Source organism: Pteropus alecto, unplaced genomic scaffold, assembly GCF_000325575.1.
Source record: "Pteropus alecto unplaced genomic scaffold, ASM32557v1 scaffold224, whole genome shotgun sequence".
NCBI lineage: Eukaryota > Metazoa > Chordata > Mammalia > Chiroptera > Pteropodidae > Pteropus > Pteropus alecto.
The window spans coordinates 6,206,497-6,222,233 of record NW_006436289.1 but is presented as its reverse complement, the minus strand read 5'-3'; the positions used below and the strand labels follow the sequence as shown (position 1 = coordinate 6,222,233).

The window sequence follows — 15,737 nt, the reverse complement described above, 5'->3', positions numbered from 1 at the left end:
CACCTTACACAAACTCTTCTTGTTATTTTCAATTATTAAACTCAGTCCAATTGGAACTTCAATCTCAAACTTGATTTTTATATCACGTCTTCTCCCATTAGTACAGTTTTTACCTGAGATCCTTGGAGTTGAGAGAGGAAGAGGACACGGGAAGCTCTGGGCTTCCTCCCCCTACTCTCCCTTCAAGGCCTAGTCTCTCCTGTATATTGGCAGGATGGAGACAGAGAGAAGTGTTTTTTATTTAACTGGCCTCTGAAGTTCCTCTCCCCATTGACCATCTGCTTCTCAGGATAATATTAATTACCTATAGTCGCCCACGGTGATTGGTGTTCAAATAGCTGACCTTCAAAGAGCCCATATGAGAGTTCCTGTTGGGGCTGCTGGGCCACAGCCCAGCACATTTCCCTGACTCAGGAGATCTAGCTCTTCTACTTCCTCTCCCCACAACTTACACCCTCAGAGGTCTGTGCCATACATTATGGCAACTAACACCTGGATGCCCTCTCAGTGGGAAGCTTTCTTAAGTGATACAAGCACAGCTACCTTTGACTGTGTCCTCTGGGCCCATGGGAGACACACGTATCCTCACTATGACCACATCTCTCTCAACCTCACCATCTCCCAGTCCCGTTTCTCCAGCTCAAATGGGATCAGATGTGATCTGCCCTGGGCAGATCAGCAAGTCATACGACTGGAGACCAAATGCCTATCCCCTCTCCTCCAATTTCTACAAGTAATTATCTTAAAGCACCCCCATACTTGGCTTTGAGGTAGGGAAGGGATCATATATAACTCACTCCTCACCCAGGAGATGGAAAGAAATAATGTCTCAACACAAATACTGTACACCCATGACTCTTTTTCTCCTCACTCCTCCTTCTTCACTCCATCTTTAGTTCTCTTGTATAGACTTGGAGTCGGCGAAGGGTGGCAAGTGGCTGGTGGTAGAGGGACTCTTTATTACTTCCTAATAAGCCTTAAGGAGGTGACTTCCAGGGCCCTCCATGAGTTGGTGGCTGTCTACACAGTGGCAGGTAGTTTCTGCCTGTTGTTTTCAGCTGTGGGCCCTAAGATATCAGGAGAAAGATTACTCAGCAACCTTTAGCAGGCTTCAATAGAAAAATGCACAAGCTTAAAAAAAAAAAAAAAGGCAATATTTTCACCCCAGAATTCAAGGCACAAATCTTCTTGTCAGGGATGAATGAGACTGTGTGTCTTTTTTTCCTATCCAAAGAGTTCATCTCTCTTGTGAGTCAGTCAGGAAGGAAGGACTGTTTCCCCAGCTGAGGAAACCAAACAACTGCTTAGTGACAGGAAACAGACCCTCACGGCTTCAGGACCCTTCTGTGCCTCCTCTGACACCTGAACCCATGGGGGATTCAATTTCCCCTCATTCTCTAGTCTCTAATTAACACCAAAAGTCAGTCACTAATTGATGGACAAATCTGAAGTACATAAAGCACAGACAATTCAGAGAAATCTAAGAGGTAAAGAGAGTTGTTATCAACAGTGTATATGTTATTCCTTCTGTGATTTTCAGAATAGACTCTCAAGGAGAGGTGAATTTTATTTCACAACTTGATATGGAGAATAGAGTGCTAGTGCATCCAAGGGACTCAGTTCTCTCCTTTCACAGCTCTGCATCCCCCATAGTCACCCAATCAGTTGATGACTTTGTAGCCCCTACTGTTAGCTGGGACAACAGAGCTGGTCCCTAGCCCTAGGCTGCTGGAAGTAAAGATACACACTCCAGTAACAATACCCCAGCAGATACAAAACATGCTGACACAGCCTCTGGCCATAAGAGCAACTGAACAAATGTTTTAAACCAACCGATTTCAAAAGTTTAATATCTAGCAGAGGACCTAGAAATGGAAAGAAAAAATGCCAAGTTAGATACACGATGGTTACAAAGGGAAGAAGTGTCACGAACAGGCTGATGGGGGAGGGGCAGAGGGACAGAGGAGGCAGCAAGCCTTGAGTTGGAACTCTGGTGTACGGTCCGGAGGCTCTGCCTCCAAGGATATGGTCAACTGGAAGAAGTTCAAGACCAGAAGAGCAGGTTACCAGTCTTCTACCAGCTTTGCAGTCAGAAGTAGAGTTTTCCCAGTCCTGAGAACAGGAGGCACACCAAGGTTCCTTCTTGGAGAAAAAACTAAAAAAGATATAGACTGAATTCTCTCACTAAGGCCATCGAGATGGCAGATTGATCCTACCAAGGACTAAACTTTGCTTGGTATGATCTAGTATCTAACCTGGACAGGCCTAATAAATAATAGCTGTGCTACCACAATGTAACAATCCTGAAGCAGGTCACTTTCCTTATCCCCATTTTATAGATGAGGAAACCGAGGCATAGAGAAGTCATGTGACTGCCCATGTTTATATAATTTATTAGTGTAACCAGGTTCAAACCTGACCCAATAGATCTAGAGCCTGTGCTTTTAACCACTTGGCTTGGCTGCCTTCCGTGAAGAGATTGGAGTTTCCACCACAGGATCCCCCAAAGAAAGAGGCTCCTTCTTAGGCAGTGCCATTACCTACTCTAATTAGCAGCAAAGGGCAGAGGAAAGAGTCAGAAGAATAGAAGTTGGGGAAATGACCTCTTTCTCCGCAAGCAGCCATAGAAAGAACATTTAGGTCGATTGACTTCCAGGATTTTCAGAAAGAAAAGAGTACATTCCTTCCATGTCACTGCAGTTTCCTAAAAAAGCCTTGCTCTTAACCCAGCTGTCAGAATGAGCCCTTTGGTGAGAGACTGATAGAGTTGAGGCACCACCTAGTGGCTTAAACTGAAAATACTCCCAAAGGACGTCCCTGGAGACTCAAGAGGCAAGCCATCTGTCAAAGGCAGGAAAAGAAAACCGAAAGTTGAAATGACTGAAATGACGCACACTCAAAGCCTTTCTGCATTCTCCTGTAGCTTATAGCTACACATCATTAAAATATGTCCTTTTTTATGCCAGCCAATCTAGGGGTTTACCCAGTTTATCAAGAACAAAGCAAGAGATATAATCTAGGAGACCTAAACCCCAGGCCCCAGTGGCTTACTCTCCAGCAGACTGAGATATTGTATCTCCTAAATCTCTCTCCAGAACTGCGCGCCTTACTCAAGATCTAAGGGACACTCACCGGAGAGGTTGGTGGCAATGAAGGAGCAGGAGGAAAAAGGGGAAATGGAAGTTTCTTCCTTCTCGAAGAACAGTTTCCACTGAGCGCATGCAAAAACTTCATACTAACAAAGGGAAGGGCTGCAGAATGCACGATGAGAGGGTGTACCCCTTCTTCCCTGTGGTATCAGGAGTTGTTAGTGAATGTTTATCCCTTGTCCCTTACTTGGCACATGTTAAGGAGCAGGCAGAGGGGACCTAACCAAGCAAGAGCAAGGCAATTCACCTGAGGCAAAAGTGTCACACACTTCTACAGGAGACAAGCTTGCAGATCAGGTCGACAACCTTAACAACTCTGGTCTAGATTGGCATGTGACAATGAAGAATTATAGAAAAGGGAGACAGTTAGGAAGTGCATTCTGAGGAAACGGGATATAAATGCAGCTTCTAGAAGTCTGAATAATGGTCATGCTCTGGCGTCAGGTGTATATGAGGCCATTAACTGGTGACGTCAATTCAGGGTGGTTGATGAGAATGGTTTGTGGTAGGGCCCAGACCCAGGAAACCAGGCAGCTGACCAGGCTCCTCCCACCCCAACCCCCCTCAAAAACCCTGGGTAGAAGGAGAAATTCCAAGCATTCAAAAGATCAGACAAAAAAGGTCTAAACAGACAAAAGTAGATTCGAGAAGCAGCCAAATGCAGTGTCAACCAATGCCAGGTTGAATATTGGTCAGTCTACACAGACTTGGTCCCATATCAGTTCAGGGTAGCATTATGCTAGGTGTGATAGACCCCTGACCCTGAAGGAACCAGGATTCTGGTATATTTTCTAAGACTGAACTTCCAGATGTTTCTCTCTGTCCTTAGGCATTATTACATCTGCTGTGTAGGCACCCTAGCCCCCTCAAACCCCCAGGCAAAGGATGGTATTTCTCTTATTTCACTCTCAAGAATTCTTGCCTCAGGTACATCTGGACTAGCATTGCAGTCCACTCCTTCACCATCCTATTAGTATCTATGTTCAAGTCCATAAAGCTCCAGGCTCCCCTGATCTCGTCTTGTCTATCTTTTCTCACCTTAACTTTCATTTTTCAAGGTTGGTTCTATCCTTGGGTGAAGTGTGGCTTCTTTGCCTATTGTTCTAAGCTGAGCTCAGGGCTTAGTCTCACTAGAGGTCATGTGGCCATCAAGTCAGGAGCTTCTGCACTCTGAGTTGGACCCCTGCCATAGCCATTCAGCCTCTATCTCTCCCCACTGCAAAGGCTCAGACCACCAAAGCGCAACCTAAACTAATTCAGGACGAAGGTATCACCCCTAGGTCTTCATCAGTTTGGCACATGGAGCTGATTAGCATCCCCTGAGATCAATGAATGAACCTCCCTCTATAGATGTTAATGGCATTCCCTCCCCACTATGTGTGTTCCACCTTGTATTTGAAAGGCTAAACTGCTGTAACAAAGAGACCTCAAATTACGGTGACTTAAAAATAAAGTTTTTTTCCTCTCTCATGTTGCAGTTTAGAAAAGTTACAATAGAGAGTCCACTAGGGATGAAGTGAAGGAAGAGCCACCTTCAATTCAGGGGCAACAGGAAAGTCTTCACAGAGGAAGTTGTACATAAGATGGAATTTGAAGAATAAATAAAATTTTAGTAGTAAAGAAGAAGAGAATAAAAGTTACCCATGAAAGATACAGTATGAGCAAAAGCTTGAAGATAATAAAATGCACAAAATCTAGAAAGCAATGTGCATAAGCATATAGTGTATGTGCAGAACAAGGCTCGGAGGGGAGGGGAGATGAGGAACCAAGCCTTCACTTTTGAATGATTTCAAAATCCCATACCTTTTGGAAGGAGGGAATGGTCAGAGCTCTGAAGTTATTTGAGATAGGTTGACCGAAGGGGGAAGTTTGAGATAGAAAACTAATAGAAACTAATAGAAAACCACAACACTAGAAACTAATAGAAAACTACCACACTGGCCGGAATCAAGTTATTAACAGAGAGAAAGGAGCCTAAAGGGAACCCACAAAGGAGACAGGACTGACAAGATTGAATATTGGAAGTGAAAAAGGAGAAATAAAATATAACTCAGAGTGGTCAAGGTTTAGCTATTCAAAAAATGGTGATGCTGCTGAGATATGGAAGTCAAGGTGTGAGTGAGATTGGAAGAGAATGAAAGGGGAACGGTTCAGTTTCAAATGTTAAGTTTTTATTCTTAGTTGACTCAGAGGTTTCTAAAAACAGTTCAAAGCATAAATCTGAAGCTGAGACGATAAAGTTATTTCTAGTGTAAGATATAGTTACACTGTAGAGTTATCTGTAGAGAAAGAGACCAGAAGGATAAGAGAATACAAGATTGCAGAGACAGAGGGCTTAAAGCAAGGGGGTTGGTGGGACTTTTAAAAACCCACTCACAGTAATTGTACAAGGAAGAATCTTCAGGAAAAGGAAGACTTATCTGAAAAGTTGAAAAATCAGAAGTGTGCTGTGTCCTGGGAGAGAAAAGAACAGTTCTCAACAAAGGCCAACGATGTCAAAAACCAAGAGATCTCCAGGATGATGCAGATGGAAGAGAAGCCATTGGATTTGATACTTAGTGTGTAAGTCACAACTTTCAGGAGAGTATTTGAGTAAACTGGGAAGGATAAAAACAAAGGAATTAATAAGTGAGTTAGGAAAGTTAGGAAAAGAACATAAGAGAGTCAGGAGAGGAACAACAAAATAAACCAAAGGCAAGTTGAAGAAAAGAATTAATAAATTAGAAATTAATGAGTTAGAAAAATAAAACTAACGAATAATGCAAAAGATATATCTTTACAAAAATAAACTACTAGCTAACCTAGTTAATCAAAAGGTAAAGCACTAATATACATAAAAAGAAAAATGTGAGAAACCACCACACATAATGAAAAATTAAAAGAATCATAATAGTCTATTTTGCTCAACTCTACACAAATAAATTGGAAAATCCAGATTAAAGGAGTAATTTTTTATGGATGTGTAATTTACCTAAAACATTCCCAGATGATAGTGAAGAGGAATTTTTCACTTAAATGGCTAACCTTATAAATCAGCTCTTTGTCCTGTGTCTGTAGACATGTTTGCCACATAGGCCAAAGGGCAGGGTGAGCTCGAGATTAACTAAAGACTCATCCTCCTCTTTACTTGTTCTGTCTAGATAACAGAGGTGTTACCTAAGTTCCTATCTGAAAATCTCCAGCTCTGTAACCCATAGCAACTCCCACGCTCCGTAACCCATAGCAACTCTCGCTCTCTGTAACCCATAGCAACTCCCATGTTCCGTAACCGCCTGAGGACAAATTAACCAATTGGCCCAGCCATCTGTAACTGCATGGATAAGCCCTATAAAAACAAAGTTACCCCTTAGCTCCGGTCCCAGATCTTCAGGGATCGCCGGCATAATAAACCTGAGTTCTCCAACTTTCCAAGTGGTGCTTGGATTCTCACCAGTCTGATTATTCTGCAACAGTATTCTGCAACAGTCTGATTATTCTGCAATGGTATATTTTAAAAACACAATAAAAATGACTGTAAAACTACTAGAAACAATGAGAAATTGGTAACATAAAGAGGTACCAAATTAATATATAAAAATCAATAGCTTTCATATGTACAATTATAAGTTAGAGTATAATGGAAGGAAAGACTCCATTTTCAATATCAGCAAAATAGATAAAGTAAGTGAAATAAACTTAATAAAATGGACAAAACATATAAATAAAATTTTAACACTACAAGGAATATACCAAAGAAGCTATATTTTATTGAACAAATAAAAAAGCATTAATTTGTAAAAGTAACATGATTTTCTTTTTTTGACTAAACAATCTAATTCTAAAGTTCATATGAGAAAAAAATTAGAATAGCTAGGAAAACTCTGGGGAAAGAAGGAGCAAAGAGGAGTGACTATCCCTATCCATTAAAACATAAACTCTCAGTAATTCAAATGGTGTTTGGGTACATAAATAAACTAATGGAACAAATAGAAAGTCTACAAAAAAGTTAATATGTTGTACACTTTATTCTTCCACCCTCCATTTTTTGCTTCCTAACTTAATCGTCTTGAAGATTATCTTTTTAAGTTTCTGCATAGTATCTTTTATATAAATGTACCATCATTAAGTCAATCAGTTTCCTACTAATAAACATTTGAGTTATTTCCAATCTTCTGTTACAAAAACATTGTGACAATAAGTCATGGACATCCATCATTTCATCTATATGCAAGTAAATCTGTAGAATAGATCTCAAAGTGAAAATGCTGGATTGAAGGTTATGTGCATGTGTTTATTCATTTTAAAAAATTTTATTAAAATTCCCCCAGTTTTATTGAGATAGGATTGACATTTAGCACTGTGTAAGTTTAAAGTGTACAACATAATGATTTGATATATGTATATATTGTGAAGGTTTATATGCATTTTAAATCTTGAGAGCTATTTCTAAATTACTCTACATAGTCCTTGCAGTAATTTTCCAGTAATGGTGAAGTGCCTGTTTTTTACTATTTCACTGGTAGTGGGTGTGATAGGGAGGATCATGCTGTTCCCCACAAAGATGTCCAGGTCATAATCCCTAGAACCTCTGAATATGTTAGGTAACATGGCAAAGAGGAATTAAGGTAGCTAATCAGCAAACCTTAAGACAGAGTTTTTTCTGGATTATCTAGATGGGCCCAGTGTAATCACAAAGGTGCTAGCTCCTCTGGGACCACCAATGTAATAAACCTGAGTTCCCCAACTCTCCGAGTGGTGCTTGGTTTCTCCCCGGTCTGATTTTTGCAACATTTCTGCAACAGAAGATGGGAGCTAAATAACAATTTATATTTGTATTTACTAGTAAATACATAAAGAAACTCCAGAAAAAATACACAAGAAACAAATAATAATAATCATCTATAAAGTTGGATTGATAGGAAACTTTTAATTGCATACCAACACACACACACACACACACACACACACACACACACACACACATTTTCAAAACTCAGATCAAATGCCTCCCTCTCTGAGAGCCCTTCCTGCCTTCTGAACACCTCTAGGACATTTGTAGACATTTTGTGTCAATATTAGACATTTAGGACAATACTAAAGAATCTATGTTCTTCTTTAAACTACCTTACTTTAAGCAGAATTATTTGTTCTGAGAAGATGAAAGAAGAGTGCAAGGAGGAAGGAGAAGGGGAAGGAGGAAAGAGGAAAAATGGGGAAGAAGGTGCCATTTTCTGAATCTTTAGGAGGAGGAGATTTTAACATTTAACAAAAAGAAACATGAATTTTTAAATGGCCGAGAAAGAGTGCACTGCACTATAAACACTTAGGGCAGGGATAATAACCTCCAAATTGCACTTACAGCACTGCTTGTTAATCATTCATTTATCTGTCTTCCTCACTAAACCATAAGTCCCTTAAGATAATAGATTTTGTAGTATCCTTGCACATAGTAACTGATCCATTTGAAGGACTGAATGAGAATGAATTTGTATTTCTTACTAGAGGTAAAGGTTGGCAGCTTGGAAAAAGGAACACTCAGGCACACAAATCCCATAAGTTCTTTCTTATTTTGAGGATTCTAAGACACATTCACGTTTCAGCATCTCTGAAACTCAGTGGCACCTCGCAATCCCTGCCATCCAAGCAGCAATCGTGGCTAGTCGTCACTGCCTGTGTCACAGCAGCTTGGTCACTACAGTTCACGCTGCCACCACAATTGAGGTATGTGTAAGGTGACCACAGAATTTTATCTACCAAACCCACCCCAAATAGGATGCCATGACAAGAGTAAATGGGGACTTTCCCACGCAAACGTGGACAGAAGGTCACCCTGGTTTTGCAGCTTGTCAGTACCACATATGTGGGATTTAAATGTCATTCAAAATGTCTTCAAATAAAGTACACTGTGATAAGCTTTAAATTGAAAAACGTCATGTCCACAAAAAACACAGAAACAGCCGTGGGACATAAATTCGATATTATTAAAACAAATATCTATTTTTTGGAGAAATGACCACAATTCCATGTTTTGGTACAAAGCAAAAACTAAGTAGATACTTTAAGTCCACAGAGGTGTGCTACACTTTTAGGTGAGAAGTTTATTGCAAAAACATATTTTTAGTAAATACGTTTATATACCAAACAATGCAGCTAAAGGCAGGAAAAATCCTCACATCCCGCAAAACTGATGAAAGAAATTTCAAAGCAAGGAGAATCTCTGTAACCAATTCTTATATCAAGACTATAGTCAGTGATAGTTTAAATGGCAGTTTTTCTTTCCTTTCTCAGTAATACACAAAAACATTGTGTCTTACAATTAATGGCAGCTTAGCTTCAAAGAAATATAATAAATGATAAATGCAAATTTCTTTCAGATAAATGCAAAAATCTTCCTTATCATCAACAGACCAGGCTGTACCTGACTAAAAGCTATTTGTCAGGGCAGCTTATCAAGTCCTCTAAGCTCCTCCTGGAGATGTGTTCAGACCAAGCTTCAGACCTACCTCCTGCCAGAAAACAAGAATCTCAGAGTGGGCTTACCTACCTCTTGTACCCAATAAATGTGGAATTAAATCCCTATTCAAAGAAAATCTACTCAATCTACTTGTTGACTTATATAATCAAGCTCTCCACTTCAAGTGCCACGTTCAAGCTACCTAAATACATAGGAACCTTATGGTTCTAAAATCCTGATGTTTTTGCTAATCAAAGATCATGGTTAGGAAGAGGGATTATTTTCATGCATTCTACCACTGCTTCTTCCCCTCACTACACCATAGTTAAGGGACTCTTTCACCAAAGAAAAAAGTAATGAGAGTACGGGGTAAGGATGGGCAGGCATCAACCTCTGCATCATCGTACCAGCTCACTCAGCTTTCTCCCAAATGCCTAAAATTCCCTATCTAATGGATTCTGGGAATGAGCTCAAGGAATTGACCGGTGTGTTTAAGTATAAAGGGTCCAAGACCCTCCTCAGGCTCTACGCATTGTTCAGCAAATAAAACCATCTTCTCTACCCCAAAGAGATACTTTGAGCAATCATGTTGCTTCCTGGATGGGCCTGTGGGTGTCACAGAATAAGGAAAGTTTGAGAAATAAAACAACTGTATTCTCAAAACTTTCCTTAGGCCATCTTATTCATCCTCTCCCAGAGCTAGGTGTCAGCCTCCCCCTGAAGCATACCCTGCCACCAAAGCAGCCCCCTGGGGAGAACCTCCAGGCCCCTCTTATATGTAACACCAATGTGCCTGCAATACCAAACAAGATGCCCGAATGGATTTAATCACTTTTTCTGGGGTGATTAAGTCTAGAGCAGCGTTTTTTCCCATGCATGTTGAGGAATATAGGCTGCCTGATTTCCAATGTCCTTCCCAATGGAAACAGTCTATTATCCACATTTTAGTCTGCAACTGAGCTTCCACATGCCCACATGCCAGAGCATTTGCAAAAAAAGCTGTTTTCAGATTTGAGCGAAAGCTTGTTGCCATGAAACTAGCTGCATGTTGAAGAATTTGATGATAAGTGGCCAGGTCACTCTGCTGCGAATGCCGGGCAGGTCCCTACAAATGAGAGCTCAGCTGGCTTAGAGTGGCCACATCTGGCATCTTCCCTGCCCTTCACTATATCTCAGGCCAGTCACTAGCTCTATTCTCAAGCCATATTCACCCTTACATGGCAAACTCTGGTAGTCAAGCCCCTCCTCTCTGCTCAGTCTTCATCAGGACGGTCATGCTCCTTTCCCACAAAGAAGCTAAAAGCTGATGGAGCAGACTCAGAAACTTGCCACAAGGGCAGATGTAGCCATTCCTCAGGGGTGCCTGAGCCACTCTGATCCAAGTGTAGGGAGGAAAGAAATTTCTGTCTGCATGTGAGAATTCCACTAGGCCCACTGGGCATGTGCTTGCTCATGACTGCAAGAAAAAAAAAAAAGAAAGTTCTCTACGCACAACACTTCTGACACCAAATGTGTGGGTTTTCACTCACCAAGCAATTCTCTAGTTCTCAGGGGACGCTGACTAGGTGTCCTACAATGAAACTCAATTCTGACACTAACTACCCAGAGTTAGTGCAGACCCCACAGGTTAAGGTCTCGGTCCCATAAGATTTCTTCCCCACTTTAGATACCAATCACAAGTCCCAGGTTGTCACATGTACTTCTAACCACCTGGCTGTAAATTAGGAGTTTCAGTGACTCTCTTTTTAGGTTCAATAATTTGCTAGAACTGCTAACAGAACCCAGAGAAAGAGTTAACTTACTATTAACTCATTTCTTATAAAGCATACAACTCGAGAATAGCCAAATGGAAGACATGCACAAAGCAAGGAGGTAGAGCTTCCATGTCCTTTCCCAGGGTATCATCTTTTCAGTACCTCAATGTGTTCACCAACCTTTAAGCTTTTGGACCATGTAGTTTAGGGATTTTTACTGAAGCTTCATTATATAAGCATGATTAATTATTAACTCACTCTCCAGCCCCTTTTCCCTTCCTGAAGGATGGGTGGTAAGGCAGAAGGTTCCAAGCTTCTAATCATGACTTTATCTTTCTGGTGACTGGCTCCCATCCTGAAGCTATCCAGGAGCTACCAAGTGTTGCCTCATTAGAACAAAGACACTCCTATAATCTAGGAAATTCCAAGGAATTGAGGAGTCCTGTGTCAGGAATTGGTGTCAAAGACAAAATTTAAAATTAAATTAAAAAAAAAAAAGGATGCTCTAGCACCCTTATCACTCAGTAAATTACAAGAGTTTGAGGAGCTCTGTGCCAAGAATCAAGGATAAAAACCAAATATATATTTATTTTGTCACAATGTGTAACACAGGAGCACCTGGGTTTGGGAATTCTGAAGAAACCACCAGGAGAACCAGAGGGGTGAGAAATGCCATCTATTACTCACAAGGTAGGAGAAGGTAGGGAAGTTTTAGCAACAGCTGGTTGAAGCTGCAGGAATAAAGCCGCTGACCAAGAGCAAGCAGAGTTTTTTATGCACACAAGCAGAAGGAGGGGTTATTTCACTGAGAGGCAGCTGCCTTCTCAGACTGATGGGAGCAAGATATGCTGCTTGGTTACAGGAGCAGATAACGTCCATGGGAGTGACAGAAAACGTCCTTGGGAGTAGGCACTGCCGAAAGATTTTTGTGTATTGCCTTCATTGGCTGCCAGTTGGGCAGCTATCAGTCTTCTGAGTATGTGGAGGAGCTATGTTCTGAGTTAACCCTACACAATGTCCATTCTTTTATTTTGTTATTAATTTCAAGTATACAGTACATTGGTTAGACATTTATATAGTTTATGAAACGATCCCCCTGATTACTCTATCTTCCCTCTGGCTCTACACATAGCCATTACACTACTGCTGACTGCATTCCCTATCTTTTCCTCATTTAAGAGGCAACTCGTGTGTTATTGGCACATTTCTCCTCTACCTCCTAATAGAATCATCTCCCTCCTTCTTCTGTAGTACGGGTGTTTCTGGGCATCTCGTGTGTTATTGGCACATTTCTCCTCTACCTCCTAATAGAATCATCTCCCTCCTTCTTCTGTACCCTGTAGTATGGGTGTTTCTGGGCTCCTATGCACTGTGCAAATGGAGCATGACATTGCCCGAAACCACTTAGCAGCCTGAACTGTTCCCTTCAACTCTCCCTCACGGATAAGCTTCAGAAGCAGAAAGCCCTGAAACAAAGGCAGAGTTGTGGGTGGGGGAAACAGAGGTGCCTGCTCCTGGGGTGCTCACACCTGCCCTCCACACCCTCACTGCCACATGTCTGCAAATTGTCAGGAGCTACCCAACCCACACAGCAGGTGCCCTACCCTGGAATGAATAAGGAAGCTGATACAGAAACATTGTGGTTGGGAGGGGTGTTCCTGATATTAGCTAAAGGAGATAAATACTAATCATGCCTCTGCTCTGTGGATTTGTATTTACTCTACTCAAACCTACTCTTGGTTTTCCCCCTCCTTCTTAACAAGCTGCCCAGACCATCATCAGACCTTCCTGTCACCCAACAACTCACCTGACTGGCCATGTCCAGTGTTTCTGAATTCAACAGCAACTGAAGCTAAGCAGACAATACCCATCACCAACCCACATCTAGCAACAACCATCCACTCAAATCTGCCAAAGACTCATCTCCCTGATATACGGAAACAAACTTTTCTGGAGTTTTTTAAAGTGTACGTAATTCTATGTAAACAACTCTGGAGCTCTATGCAAATGCAGCAAGTGCACTAGAGGGTGTTTTAAAGCAGAAGCACGTATCTATTGCAAATCAATTTCTCAGCTTCAATGCATTTCAGCTCTTCTGATGACATCTAACATCTGCAATGCTTCTGCAGGCTTCTGGACATTTCTGCACCAAACTTCTAGAAAATCATCACAACTTTGAGTATTGGCTACAGGACCAGCCTACAGAGCAATGGTTACAAACTCTTCAGTGTTGTGTTCTTTTCATGGATGAGAAAGGAGTTAGATGTGTTATGTTTCTTTACCATGAAAAATTATGCTATGCTTTATCTTTTACATACTGCTGCCTCATATCCAGAAACCATAATCTCTGATGGATTCTATGGCAGGGTTCAGCATGGCTGGTGTCACTTGAGGACCTACTATGTGCACAGCACTATAAACACAGTTAAGGGCTATGGGAACATAGAGAAGAGATAGACAATCTGGTTGGGGATGGGGGATGGATATGCAAACCACAGGCCAAAATGGAAAGCAGCATGAAATCAGTGTTATTACAGAGATTCAAGCAAGAAGCACTATGAAACGGGCCACTGACTCCATCTTGGTGAATATGCAAGCAAACTGTGGAGAGAAGGTGGCATTTGTATTGAATCTTGAAAACCACTGAGTTATCAATTACAGCTAGAGCAGGTGCTTTCATATTTATTAAGAATCACATGGCAAGCAGGGAGGGAGCTTGTTTAAAATGCAGGTTATCTGGCATGATCACCAGATATTCTGATTCAGTAAATGTAGGATAGATTGCATTGTTTAAGCATTGCAGGTGATTCTGAGGCAGCTGGTCCAGGGCCACATCATGCACTAGCACAAAGGCTGTGTGGAGGGAAGAAACGATAGACAAGAGGAAAGATAGGATGAACCCAGATCATAGAAAGCTTCGAAAGCCATGCTAAGGAGGTTGGACTTTATTCTATCAACAGTGGAGTGTCATATCTGTGCTTTTAAATGGTTCCATCCTGCTTGAAAGGTTGAAAATGTTCCAACCTCTTTTAAAAGTACAGTGTTTAAAACATTCTACATGGTTGAAGCATATACTGTAGAAATAGTAATTATTAAGTTATTTAATAATTTTACATTTTATTTTAATATGGTTGGAAGAGTACGCAAGAATGAATTGGGATGACTGCTAGGGCACTCTTGCTTTTTTAAAAAAAGATACAAATCACGGGGGCTATAAGATCAGTATGGTTATGATCTTCTTCCTTCTCTTTTGCTTAAAGGACTAAAGGAAATAGGTGCTGGAAACTAAGAAATCAAATAAATTTTGTCTTATTGGATTTCTTTTAGAAATGTAGCGACCATAAGAAGTATATTCTATCAGTAAAAGAAGCAAAGACATGAATGTCTCAAATTTGACTGTGTATTAGAATACCCTAGAAACTCATTTAAAATGCAGATGTCCTTCCAGATCAGCAGATCTCAACCTTTTGGTCTCAGAATCCTTTTCTTATAAATTATTGAGGAACTCAAAGAGCTTTTTTTAAGAAATGACTTACATCCACATATATTTATTACTTAGATATTCAAACTAAGAACTTAAAAATATTCAATATTCATTTCAAATAATAATAATAAACCATTACATGTTAATATAAATTACCTTTTAATAAAAAATAATTATGCTTTCCTTATCAAAAATCTTTATTGGGAGGGGTGACACTGTTTTACAATTTTCCAAATCTCTTGAATGTCTGCCTTCATAGAAAACACCTGAATTCTCAAATCCATTTCTTTGTTCAGTCTCTTACTAAATCACACATCATGTAGCCTCTGGAAAACTCCTCTGTAAATGAGAGAGTAAAAGGCAAATAATTTTTTTGTTTTATTGCAAAATTAGTTTGGACTTTGCAGGTTTCCTGAACCAATCTCCAGGACCTCTTTCTGGGACTCTCCAGAACATACTTCGAGAACCACTGTTCTGTACATTCCATTGGTCTGAAATGTTGACTAGGACATGTGATGCAGAGCCAGGTCGAAGGACTGATAGATAATATCCATTTGAAGCCCTAAAATATCAAGTATTATACAAATCCAGACTGACTAGGAAGGTGTCCAGGAAGTAACTCTGTCCAGAATCAAGACAGAACCAAAATTAGGTTAAATAGCAATTATGGGTAAAGATGAATGAGGGAAATGTCAAAAAGTACCTAAAATTTGGTTTCTTGGTTCATGACACTGACTGTGCACCAAAAAAGACACCTTTTAAAAAATTCATAAAGCTCATTTTAAAATACAAATATCAGGCCCTACTTCAAAAGATTTTGAATTAGAATGGGAATAGGGGCTAGGCAAAGATATCTTTAATCAGCTCCACTGGTGATTCTGATGTTTAAGAACTTCCTCTAATATATATATATATAA

The 15,737-nt window shown here is 40.5% G+C and overlaps 1 protein-coding gene across 1 annotated transcript in view; it reads left to right on the top strand.

Moving 5' to 3' along the window:
* Positions 1 to 15,737, top strand: part of CUNH11orf53 (chromosome unknown C11orf53 homolog) — a 52,139-nt gene that overhangs the window by 2,827 nt on the left and 33,575 nt on the right. The window contains exon 2 of the mRNA XM_015590095.1: positions 8,729 to 8,849. Within this exon, the coding sequence (XP_015445581.1) occupies positions 8,729 to 8,849 (121 nt within the window). The remainder of the gene's footprint in view (positions 1 to 8,728; positions 8,850 to 15,737) is intronic.